Source organism: Fukomys damarensis, unplaced genomic scaffold (genome assembly GCF_012274545.1).
Source record: "Fukomys damarensis isolate Sample0158 unplaced genomic scaffold, DMR_v1.0_HiC HiC_scaffold_26, whole genome shotgun sequence".
Lineage (NCBI taxonomy): Eukaryota > Metazoa > Chordata > Mammalia > Rodentia > Bathyergidae > Fukomys > Fukomys damarensis.
Window position 1 is genome coordinate 34,963,273 of NW_022900938.1, and position 20,104 is coordinate 34,983,376.

A 20,104-nucleotide genomic window follows, 5' to 3' on the forward strand; every position below is an offset into this window, starting at 1 on the left:
AGACACAAAAGGACAAATATATCATTCCACTGTCCGAGATACCCAGAATCAGCAAATTCATCGAGACAGAAAGAGAAATAAAGGTTAGAAAGACTGGAGGGAGCGTAATAGGGAGCTACAGTTTCACAGGTATAGGACTTCTCTTTGGGATGGTGAAAAATTTGAAATGGTTGATTGTGATGGTTACAAAACAATACAAATATTTAATGCCAGTAAATGGCACACTTAAGAAGAATCAGAATGCAAATTTTGTTAAATATTTTTCCAAAATTGTAAAAGAATTGTTCTACTTACATAAATTAAACTATTTGCTACAATTCAGGTGTCAATGATCCCAAAGACACCCAAATGCACTATAAATTCATTTTTTAGATGCTATATAATGCAATATTAACTATTTTAACAGCAATGTCACAACACTGGACTTTCTTTTGGATCTGGAAGCCTCCTGGTACATACTGCTGGGAGTATGTACCAATATAGTATAAGGCTGTCAAGATCAACTTTTAATACCTGCCTACAGCAGATGAGCTATTCTTCCTTCATTATAAAATGTTTCACAAACTTCTTCTCTCTTTTCCCTCAATAAATATACAAAATGGGAAGCTTCCTACCAAGCACCATGCAACTGGCTGTTTTTGAACTGTAAGATGCTGGGCAACCCTGAGAAGGTTTTAATGCACACTTCTATATTCAGTATTCATAATACATAGGCAGGTGGCATGGTGTCACATGTCTCTAATTCCAGCCCTGGGAGGCTGAGGCAGGAGGATTACTGCATGTTCAAGGCCAGACTGGACTACACAGTGAGTTGTAGGCCAGCCTAAACTACACATCCAGACCCTGTCTCAAAAAACAACAAAAGAAATCCAAAATGCACCTACACACTGAGAAAAGCAGGCTATAAATTAGCACATAAAAGGTAATGTCCCAAACTATCCCAAATCAGGGTCTTTATTTTTACATTTCTACATGCTGCTACTTTCAAAGGCATCTTTAAAAAAAAACCCCACAGGCAAAATGAAAACAAACAAGATTACTTTGAAAACTGCAATTATCCTGAGACACACAAAACAAGAATATCCAGTATGTGTTCATAATCTTCCAACTTGGATGCCCTGCAAGTATTTATTTCCTAACTCTGACAGACAGGATCATCTCCTATGAGTTTACAATCTTCACTTGGCTCCAAGAATAAACTTTCCTATATCTGGGAATTCCTTAAATAACAGATGCCCCTGGGATGCAAATGTTGTTCAATATAAAATATTTTTAAATTAGTAAAAATCAAAAGTGATACCACATAGTATTTTAATGCTTATACAGTTGTAAAGATTACATTCTAAATACCAACTCAAACCTGGGTGTGAGAACCACCTGGTACCTTGATTTCCACTGCTGCCTAACAGTTAAAACATCAAGTCCCCAGGTGGCTGTATGTCCTATATAATGAACCCTCAAACAATGATCATTTTCCCCTTCAAGGGCACAAGGAAGTGTTCCAAAAAAGACTAAAAGGCAAAAGATCATAGGCAAAGTCTATAATTTGTCCTCTTAAAACCAATGTGTACATCAAATGACAAGTATTTTTATATGCCAAGGACCAAACAGGGAGAAGATAAATGTTTTTAAAATTCACTGACAAACTGCCTCAGGCAAAACTGCTACCATCTAAGAATTAGCTCCCCTCTATAAATCAGTATGGCAGAAAATGAAGGAAAGAAGGAGGTATTTCTTTGAGGGGAAAAGTTGGCCTTCCTGTCCAAGCTGCATACAAACCAAACAACAAATTCATCAGCTATCTATTAAACAGGGCAAGGGAAGCAATGAAGAAAGAAACAGAATGAAACTGCAACTCCAGATCCTGCGGTTATGGATTCAATTTTGCCCCCTCCCCTTCAAATTCATGATGAAGTCCCAACGCCCAGTATCTTAGGATGCAACCTTATTTAGAGACAAAGTATAAAGAGATAATCACATAAAAATGAGGTCATTAGGGTGGACCCCAATTCAGAGTGAGTGATATCTGTTTAAAAAGGGAAAATTTGGACATAAGGACAGATAAGCAGAGAGGGAAAACACGAGGAGAAGATACCCACCTCAAGCCAAGGAGAGAGGCTTGGAATGGATCCTGTCCTCACAGGCCTCAGAAAGAACCAATCCTGCCCATGGACTCTTGCTCTCCACAACTCAGAGATGCTAATTTGCATCAGTAAGGCATCCAGTTTGACTCTGTACAACAGCTCTGACAAATCCGCTTAGTAATGAACATGGCCTCACAGTCAATACAACCTGGTCCTCAGGACAGGTGCCAGGTGCCTCTTCTATCAAGTGGACATAAGACAGTCTTCACTCAAATAAGCATCCCACAAATCCAACAGCTATGCAAGCAATCCTGCACAGTGAGCTTACAGGAGGAATCTCCAACTCTGCCTTCTCGTGCAAAAGATTTCATCACCTCACCAGGATGGGGAACACACAGTGCCCTGCAAATTTACCACACCGCAGGTCCAGGGACTTAGCTCAGTGGTTCTGCCACCTGCCTCACAAGTGCAAGGTCCTGAGTTGTATCCCCAGTACCAAAAACTAAACAAAACAAATTTACCACGCCACTACAAACCACAGAGGCATATGCATAAAACAAAAATACCAAGTTCTCAGCTTATCAGTCAAAAAACCAAGAGAAGAAAAAAAAGCTGCCAGGAGTGGTGCCACATGACTGTAACGCCAGCACTGGGGAGGCTGAGGCAGGAGGATCGCTGTGAGTTCGAGACCAGCATGGGCTACACAATGAGTTCCAGAGCAGTCTGAACTACATAGTGAGACCCTGTCTCAAAAAACAAACAAACAAACAAACAACAACAATAACAAAAGAAAAGAAAAGCTGAACCAACTTCTAAGATAGGACTTTTCCCCTTTCCTAGGACAAACGAGAGTTTGATAAATACTCTTGTGCGTGCTCTGTGAAGTTTGGGTCCATGAGGATGTGTTACTCTCTTTCACTTTCTCAGGACACAATTTTACTGCAGGAATGTGACAGAACTGCTTTGCTCTGTCCAGCAAATAGAAAACAATATGCCTTCAATACATTACCCTGTTTCATCTCTTTAAATACATAATTGACCTCACCATTTTATGCTCTGGTTACTACTCCAAAGCAGAATGGAACAAAGTTCATATTTCAACTGCTCCTTCCTTTAAAGTATAAAAGGAGTGATCAGAACAATTAACAAATTGTTTTCAGTTTTTCTTGCAGTCACTTGCTCACAACCTTCTCTAGTTTCTCTTTCATATGCATACTACTCATATCAAAAAGGAAATGATATTTACATAATCGTTCTTACATAATAGCTACATATACTATGAGAAACCAACAAGAAATTTGCTTTTATTTAGAACACTGACAGAGTAGCTACTCACATTCCCCACAGAAACAAAATTAGAATCCAATGTCAAACAAAAATTAAAAGCTTAAACTTTCCTTTAAAAAAAAAAGAAAAAAGAAACTAGAGCTATATATTTAGGTCATTTTATTTTTAACCACAGCCTCCTAAGTGACCTGAATATACCAACATCCATTCTAAATGACAAGTTTTATAATTCTTATAAATAATTTAGTTAGGTAAATTTGCTTTACTAGTTGTCGACTAAAAATGTTGCTTCAGAAATTGCCAAGCCAGTTGCCAACAAAAAATTTTGGTCTGAATAGCTTCCATTCCTGTTACGAAAACATAGTGTGTGAGGGGAAAGCATAACTAAAACTGGATTTCATGCAAGAAAAACTTCAATAGGTACAGTAAAAGGGGGCAGTTTTTGTTTACACGGTCTTCTATCTATGCAATGTGATTGATAAATACAATGAAATGTTTAAATTTAAAAAAATGTATTATAATAAAAGACATTGTTATTATTCCCTCAAAATACTCCCCCTTTGCCTTGCCACTTTCTGAAGCAGCGCTGGAAGTCCTCTTTCATGAGTGTCTTTAGCTGCGCTATCTTGGCTGCTTGGGTATCCTGAATCAATTCAACACATTTACCTTTCATAGTCATTTTTACTTTGAGGAAGAGCCAAAAGTTGAACAGTGCCAGATCCAGTGAATAAGGTGGATAAGGACACACCTTAATGTTTTTACTTGTCAGAAATTGCTGTAAATGTTTTGAATCTATTCAGGACATCAGGGGAGCCACGAGAAGACACTCACAAAAGAGGAATTCCAGAAATGCTTCAGAAAGTGCCAAGAAAAATGGATGAATATGTTCAAAGTGAGAGGGAGTATTTTGAGGACAATGAATGTCAATACGTCTTTTACTGTAATGTTTTCTTATTTAAGCGTCCACCAAATTTTTACATCACATTTTGCATTATCTGCCCCCAAAACTGGAAATATCAAGGAGTTCTATGGTTCCAAAGGCATATATTTGAAAGACACTGCTATCGGCCACATACAGTGACTTCCTGAGAATACTGAGTAAATGAAATATGCCAGAATATTTCACTTTGACTTCTACTAAAGTAGAAACCATAGCATCATGGGCTTTGGCAACCATAAACTTAGGGGATTTGTGTTGTTATTTTATCCAAGTTCACTTACAAAAGCAGAAAAAGGCAATTTATCCAGAATGCTAGCTTTGGGAACAAAAGAGCAGTTATTATTGGAAGCCAAGGGTCTTCCTAGTTCCTGTTCCTTTATGAAGAGAGCACCCCTCTAACTCACCATCTGGGCCTCTCTCCTGGTCTCTCCCTTGCTAGAAACCCTAGTGACTTCTTAATCCACAAAGCCCGGGAACAGACATTAGGGAAAGGGCCCAGCTCTGCCCTCCTCCTTCTTACTGAATGCCAACTCCCTCCAGAAGCACATGCTGAAGGCTTGGCAAACCTTCTGGCTATACGAGAGCTGCTTCACAGGAGGAAGCCCTGACAGTCAAGCACTGCCAGTTAGCAAGCAGGCAAGTCTTTCTATCATGAAAATCAGTACAGTAAGAAGCTCACCAATGACTCATACTATGGTTTGAATGGGTCCTCTAAAAGTTCATGCATTGGAAATTTAAACCCCATATTCATATCTTAACACTATTTGGAGGAGACGCCTTTGAGAATTAATTAGGATCAGATAAAGTTGTGGGGGTGGGCCCCCAGGATGGTATGAGACTTTATCAGAAGATGAAGACAGAGCCCAGCTGGCATACTTGGTTTGTCTTGCTATATGATGCCCTCTGCCACATTGTGATGCAACAAGCAGGCCCTCGCCAGATACCAACCAGTTGTGCACACTTTGCTGTTGACTTCTTAGCCTCCAGAACTATTAGACAAATAAACTTCCATTCTTTATACATTACCAAGTCTCAAGTATTTCGTTATTGCAACAGAAAATTATAAACTAAAATAACATGCATTAAAACCTTTTTTTTACAATCATTTAAAAATAGAATATTACTCAGCCATAAAGAACGAGAAAATAGATTCATTCATAGGAAAATGGATACATATTGAAGATATACTCCTAAGTGAAATAAAGAAGTCACACATGTGTAAATACCAAATAGTTTCCCTGGTGTAAATAATCTGCAACAATGCATAAGATTCTAATAAGATTACTGACATTTAGAAATGGGAAGAAAGGAGCTAAAGGTGTAGGGAAGGTGGGATGGGTAGGGGAAGAGTAAAAAGGGAAAAGAAAAAAATGTGAGAGAATGAAAAGATGAAAAGAAAGTGTTTGTAGATGGGGAGGGAAGGAGGGGGTGAAGGGAGGGCAGAGGTAAGGGGAAAAAATGAGAATCAAGACCTGTCGTGTAGAGATACAAGATCCCAACAATGAATGTAACTGTACTGTATCCCTAAAATGTACCAATAAACTCAATTAAAGCTGGGGGAAAAAAACCAAAAAAAAAAACCAAAAAAAACATATTCTAGTTTTAGTTCAATATGTAAAAAAAAACAAAGTACAGTCTGAATGTGTGCCTTCTTTTCTCAGAAGTGGTTCAAAATATAGACATAAAAAACTTGATATCATTATTGCCCCAACCTCACATCCTAGTAGGAAAAGAAAAAAAAAAAGCATTTCCTATTTAACATTGTGCATTCTTCAAAAAGTTTATTTCATTTCTAAGTCACCTGTGAGAAAACAGAAGTACAAAAACAGAACAACTGTAATTCCCAAAACACTGACTTTTTCATTTTATTCCAAACTTTCAAGGAATCACTGTTATGACCATTTCTCAGTGTCGTCCTGCTCACTTAGTTCTCAGTAGCTAAACCAACCATCTGTCCTACTACTCAACCTCACTTGTAAAATGGAAAGTGTGATATCCCTACCCTATGGGTGTGATTTATAGAGCAATGAAATAATGAAGGATTAAGGGGATTATGGCACATAAAGTGCCTGGAATATACAAAGCAGGCACTGTTAAAAAATGCTCCTTCCCATCCTGATCTATTCAAATTAGACATACTCAGCTAGAATCAACAGGGGCTTTCGGAGATTATTCCAGTAAGTCTTTCTCTCATTTTTAGGTGAGAAAATTAAGATTCACTGTGAGTGATCTGCCAAATGTCATCTGGACTTTTTAAAAAAATCTCCTCCATTTCCACAACCACGCAGTTCTGAATGTTGTCCCCTTCCCCTATCCTTAAAACAGTATTTTGCAGACTGTCTTCTGTAAATCAGAGCCACGTGTTGGTACTAAATTGTTCTTTACTGTATGAACAATAAGTCCAGGACATCTCTGGACCTCCCATTCAAATGGTGAGGAAGGGCAGGCTTCCGCCGAACTTTTCCCTGACTCACTCCTTCGGGGGTCATCTCACTTAAGGCCACACAGCGATCCCAAATCCTTATTTTATCAGTTTCTATTCTATCTTGGTCACTACGAAGATTTGCCAAGTACTGTATCACAGGTTTCTCAGTTTTTCCTCATCTAAGCAACAAATACATCAGCAAATTAGTTAAAAGCAACTAAGTCTTTTTATCAAAAAGGAAGGATGGGAATACTTACTACTAGTATTCTCTGAATGTACTAATGACTCCCATTTAAGAAAATTTCTCCAGAGCGGAATATTGCCAAAGACTAGGGCTCTATATATAGCCCATCTTCCAAGAAGTTGCAGAAAGAATGCACGGTGACCACCAGAAGTCCGTATTTGCTATTTCCTTTGGTTCTTTAATATCAGGCACACCTACTTCCAGAAGAGACTCTTTTCTAGACTGGTATGAAATACTTATGCTAAAAATACTTTAACAACACTTAAATATTTTATCTGTAAATAGTCATAAAATCTCATCACTATTGAAATGCTGTGGAACTCCATATTCTTTTCAGATCTAAGTACACTGTTTTAAACACTCTCAAATAAAATGAAGCTTTGGGCAATCTATCATTTATTTCTCTGGCTTGTTTTCGGTTCTTCAATTAACAATAATTTCAAGCCATGCCTGTAATCCCAGAACTCTGGAGGCTGAGGCAGGAAGTTCACTACAAGTTTGAGGTCAGCCTGGGTTACACAGTGAGTTCAAGGTTAGCCTGAATTACATCGTGAGACGTTCTCTCAAAAAAAATAAAAGCAGGGCCGGGGATTTAGCTCAGCGGTTCGGGTGGCCTGCCTCGCAAGCGCAAGGACCCGAGTTTGATCCCAGGTACCAAAAAAAAAAAAAGCAACAACAATTTGAATTGTACATCTGTCTGAAATTGTCAGCTTTTATTTCAGTAACCCGTGTCCCTAACATCAATAGCAAACTACAGCCACATCCATCATCCCAGATAAATCCACATTCCTTACCACTTGTTTATGTGGAGGGCTAAAAGGTTCTGCCATGGAGTCCTGTGACAGTACTCTCCCTAGATGAGCAGAGGACAGCTTACCCCAATAACCTCTATTTGTGTGATCTTTTGAACCCATAAACAGGTAAAGAATTTGACAATCTTAGAAAATGTTGACTGTGCAAAAATTAAAATTAATTTACCAGCAAATATTCCACCCCAGCTGTGCTCCTACCCTTCCACAGTTTTGTTTGTTTGTTTGTTTTGGTACCAGGGATAGAACTCAGGTCCTTGCACTTGTGAGGCAGGCAGTAGAACCACTGAGCTAAATCCCCAGCCCAGAGTTCTTGATCGGCCTCCACCCTGTCATTCCTCACTACTCTATCAACCCACAACTCACCAAAACTAAGTCCCGTAATTTCATCTTTCTTCCACTTTCTCACCCAAATGGTTAACTTGGCTTCTATACCACTCCATTCAAATTATTCCTTTCAAATGGTTGAACTCTTTTAAATTTTTTTTTTTTTTTTTTTTTTTTTTTTGATACCGAGGCAGGCCACCGAACCGCTGGACTAAATCCCCAGCCGAACTGTTTTAAATTTAAAAGTCATTTTATATAAATTTTGTATATTTTTCCCCTCTATTCTACAGTGTCAAGTATTATTGTCAAGTATTAAGAGGAAGTGGTCTGACAATTTAATGGAGACGCCTTAATCCTCAGGACTTTGGTTCATGATACCTCACCAACATTTTTAGACAGGTGGCCAGGGAGAGCTCTCTGGTGTACTCCCGAGTTATCCTATACTCAATCTGCCTGAGAGTTTATCTCTGTCCATTTCTCATCCACATACCACTCCAAAAACCAGCAAACCCTCCTTCAAAGAATGCTGCGTGTTTCCTCCTCTAGATTATTGTCTTTCTAAATCAGATGTTTCCTAAGCAAAGGGAGGCAGGTGATCTCTGAGGGTAGAGAAAAGAATTACTAAAATTTCTAATCATATTTGTCTCATTCTTTATTTCTATTTTTGTATATCCTATGAAGCAAACACCTCATTATTAAGCAAGCATATGATTATAATTTATAGATGCACAAATGTTGCAGGTGTGAGCAAAAAGTATTTACTGTAGAATTGTTTAACATCCTACCAAAATAAAATAAAATTTTAAAATGTTGGAAGACTATTGGGCTAGCCTGTCTTGGTGACATGTACCTGTAGTCCCAGCTATTTAGAAGGCTGGGGCAGTCCAGTTCAGGTCCAACCTGGCTGACAAACATAGCAAGACCCCGTCTCAGAATGAAAAACAAAAACATGGGCCGGGGAATTAGCTCAGTGGTGCCACCACCACCTGCCTCACAAACACAAGGTCCCAGGTTGGATTCCAGGTACCAAAAAGAAAGCTGAATAAACAATCTAGGCTACATAGTGAGTTCAAGGCAAACCTGGCTCCCCCCACCCCAACCCAACCCACCCCAAAAAAAAGACTACTGAGCTAAACAGTAACTTCTTTCTAATACAGAGTCCACCAAAAAACCATATGCACACTTCAGGAAAAGATAGTATGATGTTTTTTCAACAGATGGTGTTATCTATCCTCCTTTGGGGGATATCACAGAAAACTCACAACACTGCTGGCCCTTAGAGGAGAAATTGAAAATGCATGTGCAGCAATCTCAATGACCAAGGTTACCCAAGCAGAAGTTCACTGTATAAATAAATGTCTGGAAACTAATGGCCACCACTTTCAGCACCTCTCATAACTGTGGAGGCCAAAGATGACTTGTATTAATCTCATGATGGCTCAATAAATTTAGTATTAAGATATTTACACAATTTTTTCTTTTCCTGAAGTGTGTATACATTTTTTTTTTAGAGGACTCTAGATTTCCTTGGTACTCTATGAGCAATTCCAACTAAAATGTTGTACTCTACTTGTCTGGACGAGAAAGATATTCTGTATTTCAGATCTATTCTGTATTTCCCCCATCCACATTTCTTACTAGTGCATATTAGCTATATAAATTGATGCGTTTCATTTTGGTAGATTTGCACATGTACATAAAAAAATTTTCAGGTAATGCTTACATAGTAATGTTCTTATTCCTAAAACCAGATCTCACCCTTGGCTTTCCTACTATATATTAAATATATTTTTAAATTCAGGTCTTCTCTTTCTTAAAAGAAAATGCCATAGTTAAAAGAAACATTTTTGTCTTTACTTCAAAATTAAACACTCAAATATACTTTAAAAAATACGTAACACTCAAGAGTAATTTTCAAATACAGCACAAAGTACAGGCACTGTTCTAGGACTCATTTACTCCTTATTATGATTATGAAATATAAAACTATATTACTAATAAAAATTAATTATAAGAATTAGTACTTCTTACTAGATACATTTTCACTTTTGTGTAACTCAAGACTCCTCTAAAACTGTGGTCAAGCCGGGCATGGTGGCGCACACCTGTAATCCCAGCCCTCGGGAGGCTGAGGCAGTAGGATCGCTGTGAGTTCGAGATCAGCCTGGGCTACATAATGAGTTCTAAGTCATTCTCAACTACATAGTGAGAACCTGTCTCAAAAAAAACAAAAAACAAAACAAAACAAAAAACTTGTGGTCAATACTATTTTCAATGAAGAGATATTGAAGGCAAACTACCATTCTATTGAATTTTACTTTCATCATCTATAGATTCTCAAGGAATTTAATTATTACTATGTATGGCTTTGGACAGTCAGTGCTACCTCTCAGTGCCTTAGAATCCTTATCCACAGTAAATTCATTCATTGGCACACCCACAACAGTAGGCACTGTGCTTGGCTGAGGGACACAGTGAAGACAAATCCTGTTTCCAAGCAGCCGATTAGATAATTCCAGAAAAGTACAGAAGATAACCATCATTACAATGTTAGCCATTGTTATTTCCCAAAATGAAGGGCAAACTTATTTATCATTGCCTTGGTCCTATTTTAAAAGCAAATTCCTCCTAGTCCCTCATAAACTCTTAGTTGTTGAGAAAGGACAAGAAAGATACAGCTATACAATCAATGAGAACATGGCAGCAATGAGCACGCGCACACCCTCTACCTTTCATTGTTGTAAAGCTCTGTGGAACCTGCCAAACACTGAGCAAAAATAGCACAGCCAGGTACCAGGTTCTGAAAACGACTTTTGATGGATACCCACACGCTGTGGATCCTCCCAGCACCCTTCAGTGATGCTGATGGAGGTCTAGTTATACCTGGAGGTTACAGCTGACGTGTGCTGCGGAGTATCTGCTGCAAAATTCAACTGCAGTGCAACTTAATCCCAGTGACGCTGTTCCTGGGTTGCCCTTACAGGACCTGCCATGCGACGTCCTTTTATTTATTTAAAATTATTATATAATCACAGAGCACGCTCTCCACTGTCACAAAAAAATCACTGTTCAGCCTGCCTCTCTGCCCAGAATTTAAAGTCACCAGAAGGATAATCAAAGAATCCTGATGAATCCAAACTAAACACATGAAATAAAATGATAACAGGAACTCTCAAGAGAGCACTTCCCTTATAAACAGCTTAGATCATCTCGCAGACACCTCACTAAATCTAAATATCTGAGACAGGCCTGCAGTGGCGTGGGGCGGGGGGTGTCACAAAAACTACTGGTCATCACTGAAGGCTTGATATGCCTTAAGAAGTTTCCATTAAAACCTCAAACATCTTTCTGAGAAACCAAATATGATCCATTTCCTAATATATGTATTTCATACCATTTTACTAAAAAGAAAGAAAATCCGTGGCCAAATGACTGCCGTTTGCTGATCACTTACAAAGCCAGATAGCTGGCCATGATTTGACCTTACCCGTGGTATCTGCATTGTCAGCATCACAAAATATTCAGGCCTCTTCCTCCTCTTTCCTGATTTTACCCATGTGCCTCGATTCAGTGCTGACTTCAGACCCAATGGGCATGTGGCTCCCCTCCGGCAGGTCAGGTGGACAAGAAGAGGAAGAGGAAGACAAACAAAGGAGGAACAGGCCAAGACGCTCCACACTGTCCATACCTTCAGCCCTTCCAATTGCAGGCCTTTCTCTGAGAAGAATCTTCTGCCAACAAGATGTCCACAGACAGCAAAAGACTCCCCAGCTCTGAGCCCTCATACTTCTCCAACCCCCTGCTGGACTTCCCACCAGTTCTATCACAGAACATACTCAGCCTGAACACAGGACAGCCCCTTCCACTGGACTTCGGACCCCTGGGGTCCCACTGCTGCCCATCCTCTCACAGCCCTCAGCATTTCCCCACATCAGTCCTTCCTTGTCCACAACTCCCAATCTCCGTGCCTTCCCCCAGCCTCTGGAGGCTTCTTTCTGTTGTTCAGTTCTCTAGGGTTTACAGGCAGGCGTGTGAGGGACAAAATCTGGTAGTGCCTAGCCTCCACCATTTCCAAATGTACGGCCGTGGGCAAGTTGCCTAATCTCCTTAAACCTGAGAATCCCTGTCTGTACAGTGGGGTTTACCTCATCTCTGAAAGTAAGGATTAAATGAAAACACACGGAAAGCACTTAGCAAAAACCGTGCCCAATTTGTACCAGGAAAAGGTTTTGCAAATAGTAGTGATTATCATTCCCTCCTTCTACTACCTCTTTTTTTGTGTGTGTGGTAAAAGAGACAAAAAAATTCACAACTTTAACCATTTTTAAGTAGACATTTCCATGATGCAAAGCACATTCATATTGTTCTGCAATCATCACCACCATCAAGCTACAGAACTTTTTCATCTCCTCCCACTGATGCTCTGGAATGATTAAGCACTAACTCCTCTTCAGCTCATGATCATCTCACCACCCTGAGGCACTGCCTTAAGTCAGTAGAGAACCGTACAGTTCTGCAGCCTAGTTGTCTTCTAACCACAGGTGAAAACTCCTCCTCCTCTGGGGCTCTCACTACTCACAATCATACCACCTTCTGCCCCACTTCTTAGCTGACACCTACCTATTTTCTGGTAGATTCTCATTCACTGGAAAAGGTGGGGTGAGCCCTTAGATCACAATTTTCTGGACTTTGTCCTGAGAGAGCTTACCCAACAGTCAGCTCCTGAAAGAACAAGAACACAGGGAGAAACCTAGATTAGAGCCCAGCTCCATGTTCACTGTGTGACCTGGAGCAATTTCTTCCAGACTCTGGGCCTTGGTTACCTCACCTATCAATGAGAATAATGACAGTACTGCTCTCGGGGCTGTTGACAGCTCAAAGCACTTCAAGCACAACTAGCCTAAGGTCAACAAGTGATGCCAATGTTCTGCTAGTGCACTTGCTCCATCCAATCTGTGGTCCTGAGTCTAGCCTGTCATTCCCAGGGCCATACATCACAGGGGTTTTGGTGCTCATGGTGATGGCCACAACTCCTGCCCTCATACCCCTTCTCTCCCAGGTCCTCACTTTTTGGTGGCCTTTGAAGTGTCCTCCTTTTTCATTCCCTGACCTCACAAACTATGGCAGTCATCAGACTTGCCCCTCTGCCAGCACCCCTAATAAGCTACAGCCTTCTTCTTTGGCCACATCAGGGGACTCAGCACCAGGATTCAGGACTCAGCTCTTTCTCATCTAAACTTCAGGCCCAAAGGCCATACACAGAAGTCGGGTCACCACACAGCAAGATGCCACTGCATTAGAATTCTCAGACCCAGAAAGGTCCTCAGTATCCTAAATAAAAGGCTCTTCCCATACCCCTCAATATCTGTTGCAACTTTCATCATTCACCTCAATCCTGCTTTAGCACTCTCTCTCCCGATTTCACCCAGAAAACCAGACCAAGGTTTGATACGCTGACATCCCAACTTCCTATTCCCATTCCTCCACCTGCAAACTTACCCACAGGTATCTTCTCTGGCTTCTTCTTTTCACTGTGATGCCAAACTGACCCCTTTTATGGGGTCATAAAACCTTGTCCCCTTCTCCTTGGCCCCTTTTATGGCTGTCTGCTGCACTCCACACTCCATCCACAGTACCCAACATCACACTGTTTATACACATGTGCCTGGGTCCTCAGTGCCTCCCTGTGCCTAAACTCCAACTCAACTGGTCCTCATAGAGATACAGCTCAAAAATCACCTCCTCCAGGACTGGGGATTTAGCCCAGTGGTTCCACCATCTGCCTCGCAAACACAAGGTCCCAAGTTCAATCCCCAGTATCAAAACACCAAAAACAAAAAAAAAACAAAAAACAAAAGAACAACCCTCTTCCAGAAGCCTTCCCTCACTTTACAACCTGAGTCACCAATCCTCTGTACCCTTATGTAAACATCCCTCTGAGTGTCTCCTGCCCCAAGAACAGAAGCTGTATCATCCTCTCAGTGCTTGCCACATATGTATGTCAGTAACTGCTAAATAAACAAACTGCTAAGTACTTTTGCTTTCTGCTCTGAAAATGTTTTATTAAGATGTTTTATTAAAAGCATTGATTAAGATTCCTTACCCATCACTTATGATGCTGTACATTTTCTTCCTCTGATCTAGACTGAGAAACAGTCCTTCCCCCTGCCCTGGCCTCCTCAAAACAAATATTCCTTTGATGAAAGAAAAAACCAGAAACAAAAACAGTATTTCCTCAACAAAAACAGAAAACCCAAAATAGCAAGACAGTTTATTAAAAAAGCATCCAGCTAACAGTGGCTTAGGTAGGGATTATAAATGCAGTTGTGGACCATAAGAAGAGAAAGGGAAGTTTACTTTGGATGGCTATTTGAGGGAGGCAACAATATTCACATGCTAAACAAGAAAGCTGACCAAAATAATAAAGCTTGGATCTATTTATAAGGCAAAAGAGGAAGAGGAAATGGGTAACTCCGGTGGAAATTTCCTTCCTTTGTCTAGCTTTACTTCTGGTATGGCTACTACACTAACATCTCAATACTAACTTATGACAATTCATAGGAAATGATTTTGAAGGGCCCCAGGGAGCTGCAGATGGTACTTCAGGGGCCCATCTGTTAAAGGACGAAAGCTTAGTGAACACTATTACATCACTCTGACCTTCCTCAGCAACTTCCTATCTGACAAAACAGAGATGGTTGCTCAGTCCAACACAATATTTGTGTTTTTCCCTAGCCTCAGGCATAGGTTCCTGATTAGTTTTAAAATCATTATGCACTCAAACTGAATGAGGGCACTGTTAGCAGCTGGAAGGTCCTCCTCTGGGCAAAGCACCAGCTCTGTGGCCTTCAGGGAGGGACCACTGTCCTTTCTGCATAGCTGCACACTCTCCTGATGGATGGATGCACTGACCCTCTATACTCTATCCCCTCAGGCGACCCCCGCAGAGGGAAGAATGGTGCGCTCATGTATGCCACTCCCCCCAGATAAACATTCACAGATTACACATCCCAGCTTCAGCAGCTCCATACTGTCCCGGAGCAGACTCCCCCTAACCAATGGCAACCCTTAAACCGCCCACAGAAGAACAGGTGTTATTTCCCAGATACTCACAGACCCCATGACGCCCAGCTCCCACATGCAGAGATCCACATCAGCCAAGCATGCGCACATGGCCATTCACACCTGTGATTAATTTGGTTATTGAGGGGTACTGGGGATCAAACTCCAGGACCTTGCACTTATGAGGCAGGTGGCAACACCACTGAGCTAAACCCCCAGCCACACCATGATTACCTTGGAACGTAGCTACATAACCTACACTCTGTCTTTCTCTCTCCTTGACACTCAACAGGACACCAGCAGACTTGGTATTCACTATGAAGTGCCCTGTAGGTGCTGCACAGTAACAGTGCAAAGAAGGTAGAAACTACTTTTTTTGGTACCGAGCATGGAACTCAGGGCCTTGCACTTGCGAGGCAGGCAGTGGCATCTAAATCCCCAGCCCAAAACTACTTTTTAAATACATTTTGTTGGGTCAGGGGCTTAGCTTGGTGATTCTGCTGCCTGCCTCACAAGTGCAAGGTCCCAAGTTCAATCCCCATTACAAAAAAAATAAATAAATAAAATAAATAAATACATTTGTTTTGGTTTCTTTGGAGGAGGGGGATCCATGTGTACTGATGTTTGCAACATACTTCTAAATACTTTTTAAAATAAGATGGACTGATAGGTAGATATGTAATAAAACAAAGATGGCAAAATCTTAATTGTAGAATCTAGACAGTGCGTGTATATATGTGTTCACTGTTCTTTTCTTTCAAGTTCTCTTTATGATTCAATGTTTTCACAATAAAACATAAGGGGAGGAATTTAGCACCTTTAAAAAAATTAGCCAGGCATGGTGGCATAAGCCTGGAATCCCAGCACTTGAGTGGCTGAGACAGGAAGATGACTCTAGTATAAGGCCAGCCCAAAATTCATAGCAAGACCTTGTCTCCCCGCCCCCCCAAAAAAGTAGCTGAACTCTACACTTAACTTAATGTCAGTAGACTTACACTAATGTCCCTCTTCTATTTCAGGACCACAGCCAATATCACTTTGTAATTACTTATACATCTCCTTGGTTTCCTCTGGTTGTTAAGAGTTTCTTAGTCTTTCCTTGCTTTTCACTACCTTAAAAGTTCTGAAGAACACTGGGCCAGTATTTTGTAGACTGCTCCTAAACGGAGACTTATTTGATGTTTTTCTAATGATTACACTGGGGTTGTGAGTTTGGAGGGAGACCACAGAGGTAAAGTTTCCTCATTATCATATCATGGCTACATGCTGTCACCATGAGGTACTGCTTGTCAGGTTGACTTCGATTGCTTGATTAAGATGGGCTTTGTCAAGTTTCTCTCTTTCCATAAAGTATCCTTTAGAAATGAGTCATTAAATTCAATCCACATTCAAGGAAAAGGGTAAAGCCTGGCTCCTGAAGGCAAAACTTTTCCACACAAATTATTTGAAATTCATTTGTAAAGAACATGTCTCTTATTCATTATAGTGCAAAATAAACTAAAGAGTTTGGATTATAATGCAGCACATTATTTGTTGCTCAAATTAAACCAGCTTTGGCCATTAAGAGCTCCTTGATGTTGGCTCCTATGTCCTTTTGACATTCCCACATTCTTTGTGTTTTTAGCATTTCCTTCTTATCGGCAATGCAAGATACTCCAGACATGTTGTTATCATTTCTCCACAGAGTCCTGATGATTGTTACTGAAGAATGGTATTCTGTGCTTGTTACCCTCCCTTCTCAGTGGACAGATGGAGGAAATACCTGTGTGCATACCAACGTAGTGTGCACTTATAAAATTACTTCTGCATCAATACTAAACTAAACCTATGTTTGCACTGACATCTCTCATTCTAATTCCCATAACACATGGTTCATTCTATCCTTCTTCCCTTGCTTACATGTAACTTCTCTGCTTCACCCCAGTATACTGTAAAGCAGTTTTAGAGCTGCTAATCCATGACCTCTGATAAATTTTACCAACTAGAGTACAGTGTGTCCATACAGCTTCATTTTGGGGGTGGGGGGGTACTGGGGATTGAACTCAGGACCTTGTGCTTGCCAGGCAGGCAGCAGAACCACTGAGCTAAATCCCCAGCCCTGGACAGCTTCTTTTGTCTTCAGACTTACAGTCAAAACACCATTTTCCACAGTTAAGTAGGTCCGTGCTTTATGCCCACTCTCTTCAGTGGCAATGTCATAAAGTGTAGGTAGATTTTTTTCCCCACATCTCACTCACTACCCACATGCCTCCACACACATGCACAGGCACAGCTACTGATGAATATCTTTTTCATCTAAATACATTACAATTCTTTAGTGCCTAATTTATTTAAGTTATTTGTTTAAAGATTCCCACCACTTGCTATTATGTACATGGTCTACTTTATCCCTAAGACTATAATACTTACATCTGAGCATACCTCATGACACTTAGCTCAGTTCTGTACCACTTTGAGTGCTTAGATGATAATAAGATAAACAGATTCAACAAATTAATTTTTAAACTAAAATGTTAATTTAACATGGTTTAATTTCTGGAAGTCATTCAAGCTCAAAGGACAATGTTCACTGCAGTGTTATTTACAATTTAGAACAGTCAAAAAATTAATTATACCTAATAGGTTGAAAAATGAATTATATACAATAATTAGAAATCATTTCAAGGATAATCTCAAGCTACAAAACAAAAAGAACGACATATTATTTAACATGTCAGTGAAAAGAAAAAAAGAAGAAATGAAGACATACCAGGTTATTTTTAAGTTCCTTGTTTTCTTCCCTTCTAATTAAAATTAAAGGGGAGGATTACCTTCAAGATCTGCTTGACCTCCAAAAGATTTTATAATACTCAAGTGGCTGATAATCAGGAGAATATCCCTCCATCTTCTTAACATTTTTTACACTGGCATTTACACTCTACTCCTACAAAAAATGCTTTGTGTTGTGTGTGGCAATGCACACCTGTAATACCAGCACTTGGGAAGGTAAGGCAGGAATAGCACAATCTCCAGGCCAGCCTGGGCTACACAGTGAGTTCAAGGACAGCATGATAGTGAGACCTTCATAATACACTCTACTCCTACAAAAAATGCTTTGTGTTGTGTGTGGCAATGCACACCTGTAATACCAGCACTTGGGAAGGTAAGGCAGGAATAGCACAATCTCCAGGCCAGCCTGGGCTACACAGTGAGTTCAAGGACAGCATGATAGTGAGACCTTATCATAAAAAAAAAAAAAAAGTGCTTTGTAACACAAACAACACAAACTTATGGTAACCATCCAAGACACTGAAGAGCTCAATGGTGATAATGACCAAATTTCCCTTTGTGGTAATTTTCAATATACAATATTCGGCTCCCTAGTCAGACACCTCCACAACCAGATCATACACCTCACACATATGTAAATACAGCAAGCTAGAGAGCTTTGTGCAGACACTGTGGCAGCATAGCCAGGGACGCCTTATTATAAGTTTAAGGGCTTGGGAAGAACTAGTCTTTACTGAACTAGACAAGACAGTCATATCTCATATATGCCATTTCCCTCAATCCTTATACCACTAAAGCAAGGATTAGCCATGTATGGCCACACAGTTTGGAAATGGCAACATTTAAACTCACAGTTCTTCCCATCTTCAAGCCTGTCTTTCCACTTGGAGTATGTCTTTGTCAGTTTCCCTGTGACTGAGACAAAATACCTAACACCCACAGTTTATTTTGTTGTTGTCATTTTGGTTTGGTACTGGGGATAGAACTCAGAACCTTGAGCTTGCGAGGCAGATGGCAGAACCACTGAGCTGAATCTCTGGCCTCCAACACCCACATTTAAAGCAGAGATTTATTTTGGCTCATGCTGTTAGTCCATGGTTGGCTGGCTCTAAGGCAAGATGACAAAGCAGAAGGGCACAGCAAAGAAAACATTGCTCCTGTCATGGCAGCCAGGAAGCAGAAAAGAAATGAAAGGGCTGAGAAAGGAGATAAAAGCCTTCCGGGCCACAACCCCAGTGACCCAATATCTTGGGATGGGCTCCATTACTTAACAGTAAACTATAACCCAAATACTGCCCCCATAATCCAAACACTTTCCTAACCTTGAGGCGTTGGGGGCCATTTTAGATCAAAACTGTAACATTCCATCCCAGGCCCCAAAAGGTTCTCTTCAAGCAAAATGCACTCAGTCCATCTCTACAAATTGCCAAAATCTTAAAAGAGTTGCAGAAATGTCCAAGTACAAAGTCTCCTGAGACATGGCAAACTCTTAGCTGTGAGCCCCTATCAAAATAAAAAAGAAAATTAAATTCTGGCAATACACAATGACATAGGATAAACATTCCCATTCCAAAAGGTATAGAAAAGAATGGGACCAAAGCAAGATGGAAACCTAGCACAGCAAACGTTAAATTCTACAGCTGTATGTCCAGAGCCCAGTGGGAGGTATGGTGAGACGGGAACTCTGAGGGACCTAAGCAGTACCATCCCTCTCAAGGCTTTTCTCTTACTCTAGCTTTGCTTACTCCTTGTGACAGTCCTCGGAGCGTCCACATTCCTGGCTTCTCCAACTTTCTGGGCTCTCCACTGTACCTCTGGCTTCATTCTCACCCTTTCCCATACTGCCCTCTCAAGGGCACACTACTTCGCCATCCACGCTTTCTTCTGACTTCTGGGTAGTAACCTCCCTGACCCCACAACTCTTGTACTTTGCATGGCTATAAAAGTAGCACCATATATGTGAGCTAAGGTCTGCCACCAGCTCAAGCAGTAGCCAGGCCCCTTGGATCACAGCTGCAAAGATCTCTGATTTCCTGGGTGTCTGAACACTATGAACCAAATCCTGCAGAACCAATTCCTCAGGCAGGCCTTCTTAAGCAGAGTACCCTGGAACTCTCTTATCAAAGCAAAGTCTTACAGCCTTGGACCCTTGAGCCT

General features: G+C 40.6%; 1 protein-coding gene across 6 annotated transcripts in view; it reads right to left on the reverse strand.

The window, feature by feature from the left end:
* The window catches only part of Tanc1 (tetratricopeptide repeat, ankyrin repeat and coiled-coil containing 1), a 199,867-nt gene extending 187,029 nt beyond the window's left edge, over nucleotides 1–12,838 (reverse strand). For 5 of the 6 annotated variants that reach the window (XM_033756295.1, XM_033756293.1, XM_033756294.1 and 2 more), the window contains exon 1: nucleotides 12,737–12,838. In XM_033756295.1, coding sequence (XP_033612186.1) covers nucleotides 12,737–12,758 — 22 coding nt within the window. In that variant the 5' untranslated portion in view covers nucleotides 12,759–12,838. The remainder of the gene's footprint in view (nucleotides 1–12,736) is intronic. The other variant, XM_010606787.2, reaches the window with a different exon arrangement.
* Nucleotides 12,839–20,104: the final 7,266 nt, after the last annotated feature.